We start from the raw sequence: 15511 nt of genomic DNA, 5'->3' as shown, positions 1-15511 counted from the left end.
TAGACACACACACACAAACCCCTCAACACATTTGTCCGTAGAGGGCATAAAAAGTAGGCAATATATAACTTGAATACAATGTTTTATTTTTAAACAATATTTGTATTGATTTCCAGCATCATTTAAACAACAAGATATCCAAAATAACTTATAAGTAATAAATAATAAATAAAATATTATAAAAAGTATGTATTTTTACAGTATTAGGTTATATAATTTATAGCAATTGATAGCACTATTATTATTTTTTAGCTGTGAGGTAGATAAATTGTTGTGGTTATCTAGTCACCCGACTCTTCGTGACCCTATGGACCAGAGCACGCCAGGCACTCCTGTCTTCCACTGCCTCCCGCAGTTTGGTCAAACTCATGTTAGTAGCTTCGAGAACACTGTCCAACCATCTTGTCCTCTGCCGTCCCCTTCTCCTTGTGCCCTCCATCTTTCCCACCATCAGGGTCTTTTCCAGGGAGTCTTCTCTTCTCACGAGGTGGCCAAAGTATTGGAGCCTCAGCTTCAGGATCTGTCCTTCCAGTGAGCACTCAGGGCTGATTTCCTTCAGAATGGATAGGTTTGATCTTCTTGCAGTCTATGGGACTCTCAAGAGTCTCCTCCAGCACCATAAATTACTATTGTATATTAAAGGCCAGAGTCAAACTGACTGAGGATGGGGAGGGTGGGTGGAGAGTAAGAATACTAAAGAACAATATATATGATGTTTCAGATCCAAAGGAAGCTATTACATACCGCCAGCACTGAAATTATTTGAAGTAAAGTTTATAGCCCAACTCCTAGACAGTGCCCAGTTAGATTCCCTTCCAAATTTGACATCGTTGGAGCGCATCGAAACCACTGAAGGTGTAATTAGTATATTGGAGATTGCACATAGCTGGTTTTTCGCAGCACTTCATGGGGCGTTTCTGATCTCCAAGCTCTATGTGTTCCCAGGATAAAGTTTGGGTGGGCTGCCATGTAGCGCTCCCACTGCTTCTCATCTATCTCCTGGAAAGGGGGGAGCCCAGAGAGGACTTTAAATCTTAAACTTTTAAGATCAATCTTTCAGGTCCCAAAATGTGTCACCAATGCCCTCTTGAGGCTAGAAGCAGGTCTCTTGAGCATAGAGGCAAGAGTATAGATGTCTATACTCAAATATTGGCTAAGATTATCTTTTTTCCCTAACTGGGCTTGCCTTCCTTTGTTGTCATGGATGAATTCCAATCTGCATAGTATCAGGCAGTTATGACCAAAATTCTAGCTCTGGGCTTTTCCCTTGAGCAATTGCTCAGAATGGGCTTTGGGGAGGCTAGATCAGCCATCAAACAGTGTATCACAAATACAGAACACCAAACAGATCTGGATAGGTCCCCCCTCTTTTATTGCCAAGTATCTCTCAACGCCTATGGAGTATCTTAGCAATCTGCATCTGCCTAAACACCATAAGGCATTTACCCTGACACAACTCTGTGCTCTCACTTCTGCTGTTCTTGAAGATCGCTATAGAAAAATCCCATATCTGCAGAGATGCTGTCCCGTTTTACAGAGATCTAACCTGTAGAAGTTTAAAACATAAAAAGAAGAAATTTACAACACTGAATTTAAAACTGGAGTGCATTCACATAGCTGGAACAGAGCTTCTTGGCTGCCAGCGCAAATACGGCTACCTGGTGTGTAATATATAGAAGTTTATCTGCTAGGAGTTCAACTGTCACTTCCTGTGCGGATCGACGTGGAAGCCAGTTAAGAACTGGCAATATAAGTTTTCCTCTGTATATGTCTATATTCCCTGTCTTAAAGGCAGAATCCTGGGTTTTCAGGAGTGTTCTTACCTCAGCAGTCATCCATAGTTTACAGTTCCCATAGACTCTAATGCATCTCTGCAATGTTACATTATCGGTGCACACTTTAATATATGAAAGTATAGCATCTGTGTATCTGTGCAGATCTTGATGTTCAAACACACTCCAATCAGTGGTCTCAAAACAATCCTGGAGCTGACTAATAGCACCCTCTGGGCAAATTCTAACTTTTTTTATAACTGGCTGAATTATTCTCCTGAGAGGGATGTACTTCAGACATAGAAAAACTGAAGAATGGTCGGATGAGCCTAAGTGGGGGAAGGGGATTGCCCTGTATGCCTGTTTCAAATTGGAATACGCAAGATCTAGAATATTCTGTCCTCTAGTGGGAAATTTCACAAACTGTTCAAACTTAGGAAAAACTGTCTTCAGGCAGGCTTGATTGAAGTCCCCTGCCACAACAAGGGCACCCTCTGGGTGGATTTGCTGTTGCCTGGAGATGACGTCATATAGCTTAGAAAGTGCCACACTGACATTAGCATCAGGTGGAATATAAACAGCTATAATAATTATGACAGTTACTTCTCTAGGCAGATAAAATGGCCGTCATGTAACTGCCATCAATTCTACATCTGGAGAGCAATACGTGTAAGCTACTTTGCTGTTAACGCACCAACCATTGTGTATGTAAATACAGACTCCTCCGCCCCTAGCTTTACCAGAATCACTGTTTCTATCAGAGCGATAAATTATTCGATTTTTCAGCTCAACTGCCGCATCCGGTAATAATAATAATAATAATTTTTATTTATACCCTGCCCTCCCCAGCCAAGGCCGGGCTCAGGGCGGCTAACAAGCAATAATAAAAACAACTTGAATGATTACAACTTAAAAACAAAATTAAAATACAACATTAAAATACTGAAGCATTAAAATATTAAAATGCAGCCTCATCGCAGGTGGAGAAAGGAAAAGAAAAAAGAAAGAGGAGAAAGAGAATCAAATTGGCTCCAAGCCAAAGGCCTGGCGGAACAACTCTTGTCTTACAGGGCCTGTGGAAAGAAATCAGATCCTGCAGGGCCCTGGTCTCATGAGACAGAGCGTTCCACCAAGCCGGAGCCAGAGTTGAAAAGGCCCTGGCTCTGGTTGAGGCTAATCTAACTTCCTTAGGGCCCAGGACCTCTAGGTGTTGCTATTTATGGACCTTAAGGTCCTCCGTGGGGCATACCAGGAGAGGCAGTGCCGTATCCTGGCAATAGAACAAGCGGGCTTCAAACCCGGAAGGTCCATGACAGATCACTGTCTAACGTTGCAACATCTCATTGACAAATACAAATCAGGAGGGCAGGCCTCACTATACGCTGCCTTCGTTGATCTAAAAGCAGCCTTTGATACAGTCTCCAGAACCAGACTCTGGGACAGACTACAGGGTACCAATATAGATAGAAGGCTTCTCCTCTTAATTCAGGCACTGCATGCAAACACGGCTCTTAGAGTCAGGTGTAGCCACCTAGGACACCTAATGGACACTATTAAAACCTTCAAAGGAGTCAGGCAAGGGTGCCTATTGGCCCCTCAACTATTCAATTTCTATTTAAATAATTTATTATCTGCTCTCAATGACTCAGAACTTCACCCTCCGAAGCTCGCAAATCGAAATATTTCGGTCCTGCTATATGCCGATGATGTGGTAATTCTATCTAGAACCCCCACTGGACTCAAAAGAGCACTAAGAAAGCTCGCAGCATACTGTGAATCTGAATGTCTCAAAATCAACTATCAAAAGACCAAGATACTCGCTTTTGGGCGGAAACCAAAGCTTAGAAGCTGGGAACTCCAAGGCCACAAATTAGAACAAGTCACAAACTATAAGTATCTATGAATGGTGGTATGAATGGAGAGTTCAATCCAGACTTCTTAAAGCTCTCCTACAAGTCCCCAGATGTGTCTCAAACAGGGATGATGAGGCTAATATCTGCCTAACATCAATCTACAAATGGCTCACATTGAATCTGCTCCCCCGAGGGATAGCCCCATTGATCCTCTGCGATCAATTCCAGTCGGGCTGGCAGTCCTGAACACCCTTCAGAAACTGGGTTTTGCCCCTCAAGCCCTTCTAAGTCTGGGGTTGGGCCAAGCAAAAGCTACAGTCAGGCAAAGAATATTAGACACTGAGAGACAACAGGACTGCTCAAGGTGCTCTGACTATAAAATTGGAGAAATTGAGAGAGATATATAGCCGCACCGGCCGCATATCTCTTCTTTCTCGTACAGTGGTGCGTCGCAAGACGAAAAGAATCCGTTCCGTGAGTCTCTTCGTCTAGCGGTTTTTTCGTCTTGCGAAGCAAGCCCATTAGCGGATTAGCGCTATTAGCGGTTTAGCGGCTATTAGCGGCTATTAAAGGCTTAAGGGATTAGCGGATTAGCTGCTAAAAGGCTATCAGTAGCTTAGTGCCTTAGAAAAAGGGGGTGGGGAGTGGAAAAAAACCCCCAGGAATCGCAAGACATTTTCGTCTTGTGAAGCAAGCCCATAGGGAAATTCGTCCTGTGAAGCACCTCCAAAACGGAAAACCCTTTCGTCTAGCGGGTTTTTCCGTCTTGCAAGGCATTCGTCTTGCGGGGCACCACTGTATCTAGAAATGCAAGAAGGGCCTTTACACTCGCCAGAAGCTCGGCTCTGCCCTCGCCGGTCCTGGAAGGAGCCTTTAGAAAAGTCCCGTATGCTCAGAGACTTTGCACCTGTCCATTGGGGGCCCAGGTACCCTCAACATTTTTGTTATGGGTGCCCGGCCTCTTTGGTGACTGGGCCTAGGCCTGGGTCTCTGCCACAGGACTTCTGCAGTCATTTGAGGTCACAGTGTGGCTTAATAGTGGGGTGGAAAGGCTGAAGATAATGCCAATATATTTCGCATCTTTGTGAAATAGCAGTCAGAATTGATCCAGCCTATCTGAGTGGCACAGGCTAAATGCTTTCAAGGATCATACCCTTATTAAGCTCCTGCTGATGAAAGCAACTAAGGACAGGGGGCTGGGCACAAAAGTGCCAAGATAAGATATGGGCTTATTATCTTCAAATGGAGAACTACTGAGCCCCTAGCCCACGTGACCTTAGAAATTGCATTTTTTATTTATTGCATTTTTTAAAGTTACAGGAAAAAAGAAAACAGATTAGATTTTACACACATGTATTTCAAAAGAAAACCAAAGAAAAGTACGTTAATGAAATTTTATAACTATAAAAAATTGACTCTGCCGTCTAGCGCTCCCATTGCTCCTTGTCTATCTCCTGCAAAAAGGCGAGCCCAGAGGGGAGGGGTTAGGGACCCCTGAGAAGGAGGGCAGCCATCGCAAAGGGGGGTGTCCGTCCCCTTCACCCGGCTGAGAAGTCTCTTCCAAACCGAGGGCCACGTGCCCCCATGGAAACCTCCTGGGGGCCATTTGCTGACAGTGAGAGGGCCCAGGGCCCAAAGATGAGGCTGTCATGGATGTGGCTCCCACCTTTGCCCTGTCGGCTGCAATCCAGCCAAGTCCCTTGCCTGGAGGTGTCCCACCCTGGCAATAGGAAACATGCAGAGTGTGTGTGTGGGGGGGTTCTCTCACCAGAAAGGCACAGGTGGGTGCAAGGGGGGGAGGACGTCTGGTGGGGTTGCCTGCAGGGCAGAATGACAATTTTCCTGGTGGCCATTGTCACCCTCTCCTGATGCTGCAGCCACCTGCCAGGTAGAGGGGAGACAGAGAAGAGACGCTCTTAAAGCCCCAAGAGAGCAGAAGAGGGGCTTTGATTTTGCCATTTTGAATGACAAGTGACCAAAGCACAACCCCACATTTATTTCAGCAGCGTCTTTCTCCAGGGGGTTCCAACACTATTCAAAGCTAATATATAAGAATACGAAACATACACATATATAAATACACACCTTTACCCTGCCTTTTGACGCTTAATGTATGTCTCCCCCCATCCCAAATACATCTTGTTTCTGTGCTTGTAGTTTCGTTTAAACTGCTTGGCTTGTTGTCATTTGCCAGGGGAGAATAAGAGGCAAACATCTTACATGATCCTCTCAGAAGGGCTGGACGCCACCAGCTCACAGATGTCTGGTGTCTCCTCCAAAACACAGATCAGGAAGAATGATCTTGGATCTGAACAGAGAAAAGAGACAAGATGGAAGAAGAGTCCTTACAGTGTCATCATGTGTAGTGGTGTTATGGCACCCCTTCTTACCTCTGGCTGCGGGACAGACGAACGCTTAAAGAGGAGCCCTGCTCTGTCTTCTTCCTCAGGCATTTCATCTGCACCCACTTCTCCTTAGGCTTCAGGAACACGACCAGGTCTTTAAGAAGCAGGGCATGCAGGCCTAAGAGATGCACACACAGAGAGTGAGGGGTTGTTGCTCATGGTGTCATGAAGAGCGGTGGTGTTATGGCCCCCCTTCTTACCTGTGGCTGCAGGGCGGACAGGTGTGGTCTTCAGAGGAACCACGGGGCTTAAAACAGAACCCCCTGCCTTCCTCTTGAAGCATTTTAACTGCATCTGCCACCCCTTTGGCTTCAGGAATACTAAAAGATGTTCCAGAAGCAGGACGTGCGGGCCTAAGAGACACAAACACACACAGAGAAAGGGGTTGTTGCTCACCTGCTCCACTGATCCTGAGGAGAACATCTAGGTGCCAGGCTGCAGAATCAGCCAAAGGCCCAGCAAGTCAGAGGGACAAAGGAGGCTGGACCAAATCAGGCCCTTGGGCCCATCTAGCCCTGTCTTGTCTAGTGTGGTGTAGTGGTTGAGAGCGGCAGTCTTGTAATCTGGGGAACCGGGTTCGTGTCTCCGGTCCTCCACATGCAGCTGCTGGGTGACCTTGGGCCAGTCACACTTCTCTGAAGTCTCTCAGCCCCACTCACCTCACAGAGTGTTTGTTGTGGGGGAGGAAGGGAAAGGAGAATGTTAGCCGCTTTGAGACTCCTTAAAGGGAGTGAAAGGCGGGATATCAAATCCAAACTCTTCTTCTTCTTCTTCTTGTCTACACTGACTGGCAAAAATGGCTCTCCAGGGTCCCAGGCAGGGAGTCTTCTCCCGAGCCCTACCCAGAGACGCTGTTGGGGATGGAAGCTGGGACCTTCTGCATGCCAAGCAGGTGTTCTGCCATCAAGCTACCTGAGCCCTTCTGCCACCCAAACACTATCTCCAAGAAAGTCTTGGGATCTGTGGCTTGTTGTATGAGAGCTCTAAATACTCATGAAAGTTGGATGTTTCGACAGCTAAGGCTCTACTTTGCAGCAGCGACTCTCTGAGGCTTTTAGACTCCAGAGGCTTTCGGCCACAAAGCCACAACCCCTCCCCTCATTGATTCCTGTCTTCATAGAAAAGGGGGGGGGTCTACATGCCAAAGCCAACTGCAGAGGAAGAGCTCATGCCCCTCCACTCTGAGAGGCCTGTGCCATGTGTGTGTGTTTTGGCGGGAGAGGTTGTTTCTTCCACGTACCCGCAGTCTTCTTGTTGATTGCGCAGCTGCAGGTGCCCCTCCTGAATTATGTGGTGTTCCATGAGGTCAAGGTTCTGCACAGCAGGGGTAGAAAAAGGCAGCAATTCACAGAGGGGAAGAGCAGGACAAGGCCGGGGATTGGAGGGAGGGCGAAGGGGAGGCCCTACCTGGAACTGCCTGGCCAGTGGGTGGCTGCTCTTGCGCAGAGATCTGGCGTCAGGCGCTTTGGGGAGGCATCCAGCCGCCCGTGATTCTCTGCCTGCCTCAACTCCTCCTAGATGCCCTCAAGGATCTCCTTGCACTCATCGCGCGCCAGGCAGAGATACTGGTGCTCCCAAGTTGAATCTGAGCAAGGAAGGTGCAGAGAGAGGGGGTGTGAGAGTGAGGGAGTGCTTCTGATAGGCTGCCTGCAAAGTTGGTTTCATTTTATTACTTTGAAACCCAGCTCCCAGAACAAACTAGGAACAAGGCTGCATTTAAAAGCAAACAGGTCTGAAAGACAGATGAGCAGATGCAGAAGGCAAAGGGATCCTTGTTTACTGATCAGAAAGTGGACTGCTGAACAACACTGATGCCCATGGGGCACTAATGATGGCAGATGGGGGTTGTATAAACACACACCATCGTCTCCCCCCTCCCCATCACCCTCTTGTGTGCTGTCTTTCCCTAGTAAGGCAGGCTCAATGCAGCTCACAACCTCCCAAAGTTAGGAAGCACATCAACATGGAATCATGGAGAGAAGCAGCTTGTGGTGATCACACACCAGGGCCCCCAGACGTTTGACGGTCTATTGACCCTGTGCCACCACTGTGATTACTTCTTTCCGCTGCCACCACCCCGTATCTCACGGAGTCCAGTCAATTGTTAACATTAACAAATAATCAAGTTTATTTTTAAATGCAGGAACAAGCTTATGGTTACAGTTGATTTTTCTTGGCAGTTTCTTCATCTTAGTTCCTAACAACTTCAAACTGATTATTCCCAACCATCTATCTGACTCCACCTAACAATTCCTCTCACTCTCTCACAATACAACTCGACCAACCCACTGCCTATTCCTCCCTCTTTCTTCTCCAACTCCCAAACCTCAACTCCCAACTCCCAAACCTCAAGTGACTTTCAAAACCTCCCACTCTAACTTTTACTCCCCCCTTGCATTCTCACTGGCCAATCACATCACACCCACTTTAACCCTTTCCTTATGACCCATCCTGGGAGGCAAACGCCACACAGCTCTCCTGGGACACCCTCCCTACCACACCCAACACACAAATATATGGAGAAGGAGAGAGAGAGAGGCCATTAGTGTGCTGGATGATGTTATTCAGCAGCAGAGGGTAGCTAGCCGGGCGCTGCATCTCGAACTCCAGAAAATCCTTTAGCTGAACGGTGGTGGCCTTATGGGCAGCTCTCGATTTCCTGGGAGAGGCAGAGAAGGAAGCAGACAGACAACATAATTATCATTATTATGACATGTTTCTGGACACCAGAGAGAGTCAGCAGCAAAACAAGTGGGGGGAGCCTTGCTGCTCAGCTCCCGCTTGCTATGGGGCTTCTCCTTTGGGGCAGCTGGGCGGCTGCTGTGAGAACAGGAGGCTGCCCCTCATTCCAAGGAAACCAAACCTTGGGAGAGCCCCAGAACCCCTGGAATCTTGAACCACCTGGAGATTGGGGCAGCCTGCAACTAGAGGTTACCACCTAACCTACACTATCTGGCTGGCTCTCTTGCACTCTTGCATTCGCCCAGAGAGTGAGCCTTTAGCTGAGAAGGCCCTTTCCCTGAGCCCAGCCTCCTCTTCTCATGGAGCATACCTGGATGACATGCCAGAACCGAGCATCCCTCTACTGCTTCGCTTGAAGGATCTCCATGGCCCTGGCCTGCTGCAAGCTGCCTGCCAGAGCTTCTCAGATGCAGCCACATCAAACTGGGGGGAAGGAAGGAAGGGAGGGGGCAGGGGAGGGGAAACACGTCCAGTGAGCATCAGGAAATCAAGGGCCCAAGTCCACTGGAGACCCACAGGCAGCCCCCTCCCAATTTCTGCCGGCCTCTGGGATCCTTACCCGGGAAAGCAGGTGGTCCCCAATCTCCTCAATGAGGGACCCTTTCTCCTGCAGATCCTTCATTTTCCCTGACAGAGAACCTGGGGGGGGGGGGAGGGAAGAGGCGGGGGAGGGAGGTTGAGCAAGGCAACAGGAGTGGGGGAATAAAGAATAACCCCAGTAGGGATAGAGATGGCCTGCTCTTTTTTGAATCCCACTTTCTCAGTGGTGGAGAGACCAGGCGTCTCCTTTATTTATGTCATTTACACCCCACCTTTTCCTCCAAGGAGCTTAAGAGGGTGTCCATGGAGTCCCCCCTCATTTAATCCTCACAACAAGCCTGTGAGGTAGGTTAGGTTGAGAGGCAGCAACTGGCTACACAAGGCTCTGAATGCCTCTGAACAATCCCTGTTCCTGGGGGGGCATTGCTGTCATCTGAACTTGTTGCGTTGCATCAGTGGCCAGTGTGGGTTGGAGAGTGTGGCGTGTGCAGGGCGTCAGGGGAGTTCGGGGGGGGGGTATTGAGCTTCTGCCCTGCTGCTTGTGAGGCCCCCTGAAAACAGGCTGCAGGTCTGGCTGGGCCCCTCGGGCCTGATCCTGCTGCAGAGCTCTTTGGATGCTGTCCTTTTATTTTTGGCCCTTCTCCCTCTGCTCCTGACCCACCCAGGGAGAAGCGGAGGCCTGGGCCAGCCACAGAATGGTCTGGAGGGGAAACAGACTTGCCATGGATCTTAAGCAGTTCTCTTAGGTCGGGGAAGACGAGGGTCAGCTCCGCCTGAGAAAGGAGTTTTTCTTTATATAGCCACTGGCAGAACAGCACAGTAAGAACGTGCAGGGAGCTCAGATGGGAGGCCTCCGTCATAAACAGCTCTGTGCAAAGAGGGCAGAAGGGGAAGGACGTTATAGGTTGAGGCTGAATCCCAGCAGGGTCCGGAAAAGAGGCAGCTAAGGCGGGTGTCCCTGCAGGTGGGTTCAGGGAGGCTCTGGGGCTGGAAGGGATTTGGACAGTATCCATTGTTACCGGAAAAATCCGAGGGCTCCCTTGGACAAAAAGTAAAGACACCAACCAGAGTAAATTGGAGCAAATCAGCAGCCTGTAGGCTTGGCCTTTATTGAACTGTTGCAGCAGGGTGTTCCCCTCACTCGCAGGAGAGAGGAAAGACACAGAAAATGGTGTGCAAGACCTTATAAAAACTTTTGAAATTCCCATCCTCTAGGTCAAGCCCACCCCCAGAAACATCATGCATACATTACAGAAAGGAGGGGTTGAGGGAGGAGTTGTGGTGGTAACCTGAGTGTCCTGTCACCTGGCTGGTTCCCTTCTCCCCCTCCGCATGAGTCATTTTCTGAAGACAAAAGGTAGTCGCAGTTTCCTGCCCCCTGAGGGAAATCTGATCGTGCTGAATCCACTCCCATATGCAAGTTCTTTGTGATTTTGATTGTCTTCTGTCTGGGATCATCAGGGTTGGCATAGCAACTGGGCAGGGCTCCTGTGGATGTGCTGGGATGGTGAAGGGATTATGGCGCCCTGTATCAAACCTTCCCCATTTTGTAGTCTTTCCTTCATGGAGTAAAATAAAAGTGGAACAGTGCAAATCCGATGTATGGTTGATTTTCTATGAATTTATAACAGAAGTGTAGTGTGTGAGTGTGTGTGTGTGTGAAGTTTGTACAAACTGAATTAGGGGGGGGGGGTTCCTGCTACACCATGAATACTGCCGCCGCTGAGCTCGTGGTGGAGGGTGGTGCCATTGGGTCCTGAGCAGTGAAGGTTTCCCTTGGGAGTGTTGAATTTTTTCTTTTTGAGCTTTTCACAATACCGGGGAGAGTCGCCATCGTCACTGGGGTCTCTCCGGGAACAGACGGTCCAGATTCCACCTGGGGCCGTTCCGGGGCCGATTCCCTTGGTGTTTTCTGCGTGCCACACTCTCCAGTTCACACTGAGTGTGGATGCAGTGCACATGGTCAATGTAGGGATGCCCATTGGAAATGCACATGGCTGGGGGTGGCCATCTCGCACCAGAGATCCTTCTCTAGGCCGCAGGAGGGGATTGGATGGGATTCAGCAATAGTTGGAAGGCCAACCGTCCTCAACATCTCCCCTGTTTCTGTTTCGGTGGGGTGGAGTTTCTGTTTCAGTGGTCTCAAACATTCTTGAAGCAAAATCTCCCTGGGAAAGTTGCTGGCTCATGTAACATCCAGCATGAGATTTAAGAAAGGTCTAATAACCAAGGAGCATCTTGGTTGAGGTAGGCTAGAATATTGGGCCTCTCCAGACCCAAAAAGGCTGCTGTGCACCTCTTAAATGCGCTTTTAAGAAACAAAAGAGCTCTCAGGCCTCAAGCAAAGAATTACTTTTTTATTGCCTCTTGCTAAATTAACGTAGAAATGATCCTGGAGGAACATCGGCCGGCTGTGAATGTGAAGGCCACTCCCCGCAAGGCCCTTTCCACCTGGCCTAGGGGGCTAGGCCCACACTCACCGGCCCCACGGAAGAGGCTCCTCATGAGGCTGGAGGAACATTCACCACCCTGCAGAGCCCATCGCCCAGCCCTTCCTGGCTTGTTTTTATGAGCCAGGATGGGCAAGGATCAAGGAGACAGGTAGTTGGTTTCACTCGTTGAAGCAGCCTGTCCACATCCTCAGAGTTTACAGATTGGAATTGATCCCACGCAACTTGACAAGACAGGACTCAGGTGTGCTTTAAAGATGCAGCATGTTGTTATAAGAATTTTAAGGTCTCAAATATAAAATAAATATTCATAAATGCACAGTCTTACTGGAATTTATGTAAAGGTGGTGGGGTTGCCCCTCCAGCAGACATCCTACCCCCCCCCCCGACTACCAAAATCAACACAATCACTCCTGCAAATGTCCCCATAAAACATTTCATCACACAGTTGTTAAAGAAACTAAGATTAAGAAACTGACAAGAAAAATTATCTGAAACCATAAACTTGTTAATGCTTATAAAATAAACTTGTTTATTTGGTTTAATGTTAACAACTGTCTGAACTCCGTGTGTACCCGAGAAAAATGGGTTGGTGGCAGCAGGGAAGCAATCACAGTGGTGGCACAGGGATCAATACACCGTCAAACGTCCGGGGACCCTGTGTTACCTACCTGAGGCTAGGTAATCACTTCACTTCTTAGTTTCTTTACTGGCCTATACCTTCCTAATAACTTCTAACTGATTATCCCAACTGTCTATCTGACTCCTCTTAACAGATTCTCTCACTCTCTCACATCAAACTATCCCAACCCACAGACATATCCTCCCTCTCCCTTCTCTAACACCCGACTGACCCCTTTACAACTCTAACTCTAACTCTAACTCTAACTCCTCCCCTTGGGTTCCCACTTGCCAATCACTTCACACTCAGTTAACCCAGCATGATGTCACCTAGGAGGGCAAACGCCACATAATGTAATGATACAATAAAACACAAAGAAAGGTTTCTAGGTGCACAAAATGGTTTTTAAAAAGACGCCTAGAGGCAGCAAATGTGGGTGTGGGTGAGCACCCAGGCGGAGAGAGAAGGTGGTTCCATAATACAATGATGGGGAGGGCAAAAAAACTTTAAAAGAACATCCAGCCCACTGGAACATATGATACACCATGACCAAATGATGGACCACTAGCCAGCCAACTCCTGTTTGGTGGGTTTAAAGGAGGGACCACAGTCATGGCCTGCCTTATTTCCTTCGGTACTCCAGAGGGGTGCAAAGTTGGGAGGATTGGGGGAAACTCTAAGCGAAGCCTAGATCCAGCTGCCTGAGCCTTCTGCTTGGGGGTAAATGCGGGGGGGGAGGGGGGCAGACGCTTGGCAGCTGCCTGAAGTTGCCCAGGTGCCCTGGGCCTGGCAGAGAGAGCGTTCCTGGAGCCCAGAGCCCATTGGCTCCAGTCCTTGGCCAGGCTCTGACCTCACAACCAGCTGTGGAATCCTGGGGAATGTTTTGTTTCCTAGGAGGCCAGGTGAATTCTTTGAAAGGATCCCTGGCTAAGCTGAAAGCCCAGTCAGTTGGAGCAGTTGGCAGCCAGAAAGCAGCCATTCTTCTGTTCTTGTGGTTGAAAGCGGTTCAGATGGATTGACTGACTTTCTGGACATCTTTGGTTTTCTACCCCTATGGAACAATGTGCCGCTGGTTGCGCAGAAGGTAAAGTCATGGGAAAGAGGTGTTGATCCAGAGTTGGCCTCCACAGTCACTTACAGACTCACTGTTAAAACCATCTTCATGGAAGATAATCATACTTGGCTCTAAGTGATCGCCAAAGAAGAAGGAGGTCAGGAACATGGTTGTCATGGCTCCTACGGGAGAGGTTTCCATTGTTATATTGAAGACTGTTTTGTGCCAACAGGCCTATTCAGTTGTTTAATTCTCCCCTTTTTGATGAACTAGTCATTCTTGTGATTATTTTGTATTTCTTAACAATATTTTATATTTTATTGTGTTTGCATATTTTGCTGTGTATCACCTTGATACTTTATGTGAGTATATAGACTTTTATAAATGAATGAATGAATATTAGCTGACTTTGCCGATCCTAAAAGCGTGCTTTTGACTTTGCTGTTAGGAAGCACAGACCCTCCAAGTGTCCCTATTTTCCTGGGACATCCCTGATTTAGAGAAGCTGTCCCGGTTTCTGATTTGATCCCAGAATAACCCATTTTTCCTTAGGATGTTCCTTATTTTCATTGGGGAAATGTTGGAGGAGTATGGAGTTATCTGACCCCTGAGCCATCTGAAAGCAATCCTGTATAGGGAAGGTTTTTTTTAATGTTTAATGTTTTTATATATGTTGGAAGGAGCCCAGAGTGGCTGGGGCAACCCAGTAAGATGTGTGGGATATAAATAGTGAATTATCATTATGGAATGGGACGTCCCTATTTTCATAGGAGAAATGTTGGAGGGTATGAGAACATAGGAATCTGACTACATTATTTGCTGGTGTAAGCTGCAGCCATTATAGCTGGAACATAAGATTGCAACCTCTCTGTTCACTCTAAAATAGCTAATCTACTATAAAAACAGTTGCTTGATTTGCTTTTTATATAATGGAAGCCGAGCACTGGTATTTTGTTTAGTAACATTTTCCTCTGCCTAGAGCTAATTACTTTAATTTTAGCCACAATACAGTCTGGTGGATTATTATATAATTGTGAGTGGGAGTTGTTGCTCATTAACTAGGGCAAATGAGTGAAGACTGGGCTGAGGCTGACCCATGGGAATTAGTGATCCACTCAGTTGAGCCGAAAGTGAATTCCAGCCATCCAGCTAATTGAAAGAACTATGGAGTTGCAGGTTAGAAAGTGTTTCAGAGGAGCCACTCTTACCAAAATACATGTCTGCCAAAGCAAAACTTTCATTGGGAATGCATAATGCATGAAGAAAACCCAATTACGGAACAAAGTAACAGAAATTTTGCTCCCTGAGTAAGACAAATTCTGCAGCCTGAATAAATTGTGCATATATGTGTGAGAGAGAGCTTGTTCTGCAATAATAATAATAATAATAATAATAATAATAATAATAAATGTTATTTAATCCTCGGCTCAGGGCAGCTAACACCAGTAAAATTACAGTAAAATCATAATAGGAAAAAAACCAATTTAAAATACAGGTTATAATGCAATTTAAAATGCAGCCTCATTTTAAAAGTAGCCCATAGATCAAAACCATAAAGGGAGGGAAAACATAAAGGTCAGACTGAGTCCAAACCAAAGGCCAGGCAGAACAGCTCTGTCTTGCAGGCCCTGCGGAAAGATGTCAAGTCCCGCAGGGCCCTAGTCTGTTGTGACAGAGCATTCCACCAAGTCGGGGCCAGTACTGAAAAGGCCCTGGCCCTAGTTGCGACCAGTCTGATTTTGCTGCTACTAGCCACTGAGGAGGGATGAAGCTATGCAGACTACAAGTCACATTCTCCTTCCCAGCTGCCACCACTTGTTGTGCAGCAGTAAACTAATCAAAGCAGAGTCTTCTTCATAAACAGAATAAAACTTTTACTAGAGAAAATAAAGTTGTTCATAAACAGCATAGTTAAAGAGCATACACAGAGTGCTCATGGCAACTATCTGACTCTTCACAGAGGCACAGTCTTAGTTACTGATTTACTAGAGTCCTGGAGCCACTCTGTCTGCGACAACACAACACACACACACAGGCTGAGACACACACACTGAGGCCCACAGAGAGGCTGCT

General features: G+C 47.3%; 1 protein-coding gene and 2 long non-coding RNA genes across 3 annotated transcripts in view; 1 reads left to right on the top strand and 2 right to left on the bottom strand.

Annotated features, from left to right (window-relative positions):
- Positions 1-13936, bottom strand: part of LOC310663908 — a 58802-nt gene extending 44866 nt beyond the window's left edge. Inside the window, exon 1 of the long non-coding RNA XR_014504662.1 lies at positions 13531-13936. This is a non-coding gene — a long non-coding RNA (uncharacterized lncRNA). The remainder of the gene's footprint in view (positions 1-13530) is intronic.
- LOC310663948 lies at positions 4429-5512 on the top strand. The gene is made up of 2 exons (XR_014504707.1): positions 4429-4634; positions 4813-5512. It is a non-coding gene; the product is annotated as an uncharacterized lncRNA (long non-coding RNA).
- Positions 4629-9181, bottom strand: LOC310663869 (uncharacterized protein). Its single transcript, XM_083412356.1, has 5 exons — positions 7438-9181; positions 6815-7344; positions 6231-6554; positions 6016-6148; positions 4629-5933 (listed from the first exon to the last, which is right to left on the bottom strand). The coding sequence occupies exons 3-5, from the start codon at positions 6451-6453 to the stop codon at positions 5879-5881; spliced, it is 411 nt and encodes a 136-aa protein (XP_083268482.1). The 5' UTR covers positions 6454-6554; positions 6815-7344; positions 7438-9181; the 3' UTR covers positions 4629-5878.
- Positions 13937-15511: the final 1575 nt, after the last annotated feature.

The sequence above is a fragment of the Podarcis tiliguerta genome, assembly GCF_965153285.1.
Source record: "Podarcis tiliguerta genome assembly, chromosome: 14".
NCBI lineage: Eukaryota > Metazoa > Chordata > Lepidosauria > Squamata > Lacertidae > Podarcis > Podarcis tiliguerta.
Note: the sequence above shows the minus strand (reverse complement) of the source record. Positions and strands in the feature narration are given on the sequence as shown.